Genomic DNA, 1,918 nt, shown 5'->3' with positions numbered 1-1,918 from the left:
TGTGATCACCTTAACTCTGGCTCTAGAGCTTATGCACTTAACCACTCATCCATACTGCCTCTTCCAGGGAAGATGAGGGTGGCATGGCACAGCTGTTAGTACAAGCAGCTCTGTAGGTAGTTCCCAGTACTTAGGATGTCTGATTTCTTTAGCTCATACATATAGTTTATATACAGGGTAATTTCAGTTTCACAGACTTTACTTACCTGTCCTAGCAATGCCATGAGACGAGACGGAGGCACCACACTGACTTCCCCAGCTAAGGCCTGCGCAATTGCTGCTCTTCTCTTCTCTTTGCTACTTCCATCTGGGTAAGCCTGAAAAAGGAGAGGGAGGAGCATCATTTCCAAGAAACAGCTACAAGATATAAGCGTGCTTATTTTAAAAAAACAACAACAGGGGGGACCTGTTAGCTCAGTTGGTTAGAGTGTAGTGCTAGTTTGATCCCCGCATGGGCCACTGTGAGCTGCGCCCTCCCTAAAAGAGTCAACTATACCATTGTAGCATTAAAGCAATGTGTAACCAATGACCGTGGCTGTTTCCCAATAAAATTAAAACAACAACAATCATCAAGCAGAAACATTCAAAACGGAAAACATGAAAAGAAACTACCCAGTTAAACAGGAGATTGATTAAATCAATTAGTTTTTTTAAAATGACTTCCCAATTCTAGCCACTTGCATTTCAAAAGTATGAGCTGGGAGAGAACTGAGGTCAGCCAATTCACACTATTATTTCTGAAAAGAGTCCAAGTAAACCCTGGCTTGCCAGGGCTGTTTTCCAGTTTTTGAAAAATCTGCAGAGCCAAAGATTCTTTTATATTCTTTGGTAATTTCTTTCAGTCAAATGACCACCCCCCCCAGCCCAGAAGCTGTTGACCATTCTAACAAATCCTGTCTTGGTAACCTAAATTCCTTTCCTTCATCCTCATGGTTTCTGTGAGTTTACCCTAACTTATCCAGCATCTATTACATTCTTCCTTCCATTTAGACTAATAAAAGGCTGAGTGAGAAAGAATGAAAGTATATATACAGGGTTTTGAAAGAATGAAAGAGTATCAGTCACCATGCTCTACCAGTATGCATAATCAGCTGAGAAGTAAAAGCAAGAGCTTCTAAGAACTAAAAGAGCTGGGAGGAAACTGCAATTGTCAGAGGCAAGGGACACAATGCCCAGTGAGTATACTAGCAGTCAGGAAGCACTTCAGGACCAGACAAGTACTTGGGCTAATAGGGAAATAACATCAGAATAAATTTTCTGCTGCTTTACTAATAGACACACAATCCTCTAAAATGGGTTAAGTGGGGAAGGGAAGACCCTCCAGTACTCAGAAAACAAGATTATGCTCTTTAACATATGCAAATTTCAACCAACATCTATAAAAAGTATCACTATTGAAAATTAAATCAAAATCACAAAAAGTATCCAATACAATGATTTTTAAAATTACATTATTGCATGTTTTCAAAGTTAACAACAGTTTCTTTTTTTATTACCAGTCATACCTCACGAGGATCAAAATAAGATCTGGCCAAGAGGTTCTCCAGATGAATATACCGCTCTGGCTGTGTTTGTTTTAACATGATCATAGGGTCAGTCTGTCTCAGAAGTGACCTGGCAGCCCCCAATTCACGGAGCTCTATCAATTCCAGAACCACCTGGATAAATGAAAGAAAATGGCTGTTTCAATGCATTCTTTTAGTAACATTTCTTTTTCAGTATGCAGAAATGGCCTTTTCCAATATTGGGAAATGCCCCTTCTCCTTTTCAGGTGAACAACTGAAGTAACTGTAAGTAACGACTTCAGTCTTTCAACTTCCACCCTCCATTTTTATCTCCCAATCTCCTCTCCTCTCAGGCCACTTGTTCAGAATATAGATGCTGAAGAAAACTAAAGATATTTGAAATATCTCCAAGA

General features: G+C 39.7%; 1 protein-coding gene across 1 annotated transcript in view; it reads right to left on the bottom strand.

Moving 5' to 3' along the window:
• Nucleotides 1-1,918, bottom strand: part of SMU1 (SMU1 DNA replication regulator and spliceosomal factor) — a 29,625-nt gene that overhangs the window by 22,801 nt on the left and 4,906 nt on the right. Inside the window, exons 3-4 of the mRNA XM_019624455.1 lie at nt 1,506-1,658; nt 207-317 (exon numbers count right to left, since the gene is read on the bottom strand). Of these exons, the coding sequence (XP_019480000.1) occupies nt 207-317; nt 1,506-1,658 (264 nt within the window). The remainder of the gene's footprint in view (nt 1-206; nt 318-1,505; nt 1,659-1,918) is intronic.

Source organism: Hipposideros armiger, unplaced genomic scaffold (genome assembly GCF_001890085.2).
Source record: "Hipposideros armiger isolate ML-2016 unplaced genomic scaffold, ASM189008v1 scaffold_591, whole genome shotgun sequence".
In the NCBI taxonomy this organism is placed as follows: domain Eukaryota; kingdom Metazoa; phylum Chordata; class Mammalia; order Chiroptera; family Hipposideridae; genus Hipposideros; species Hipposideros armiger.
The sequence above is the reverse complement of the archived record's forward strand: the minus strand, read 5'-3'. Positions and strand labels throughout refer to the sequence as shown.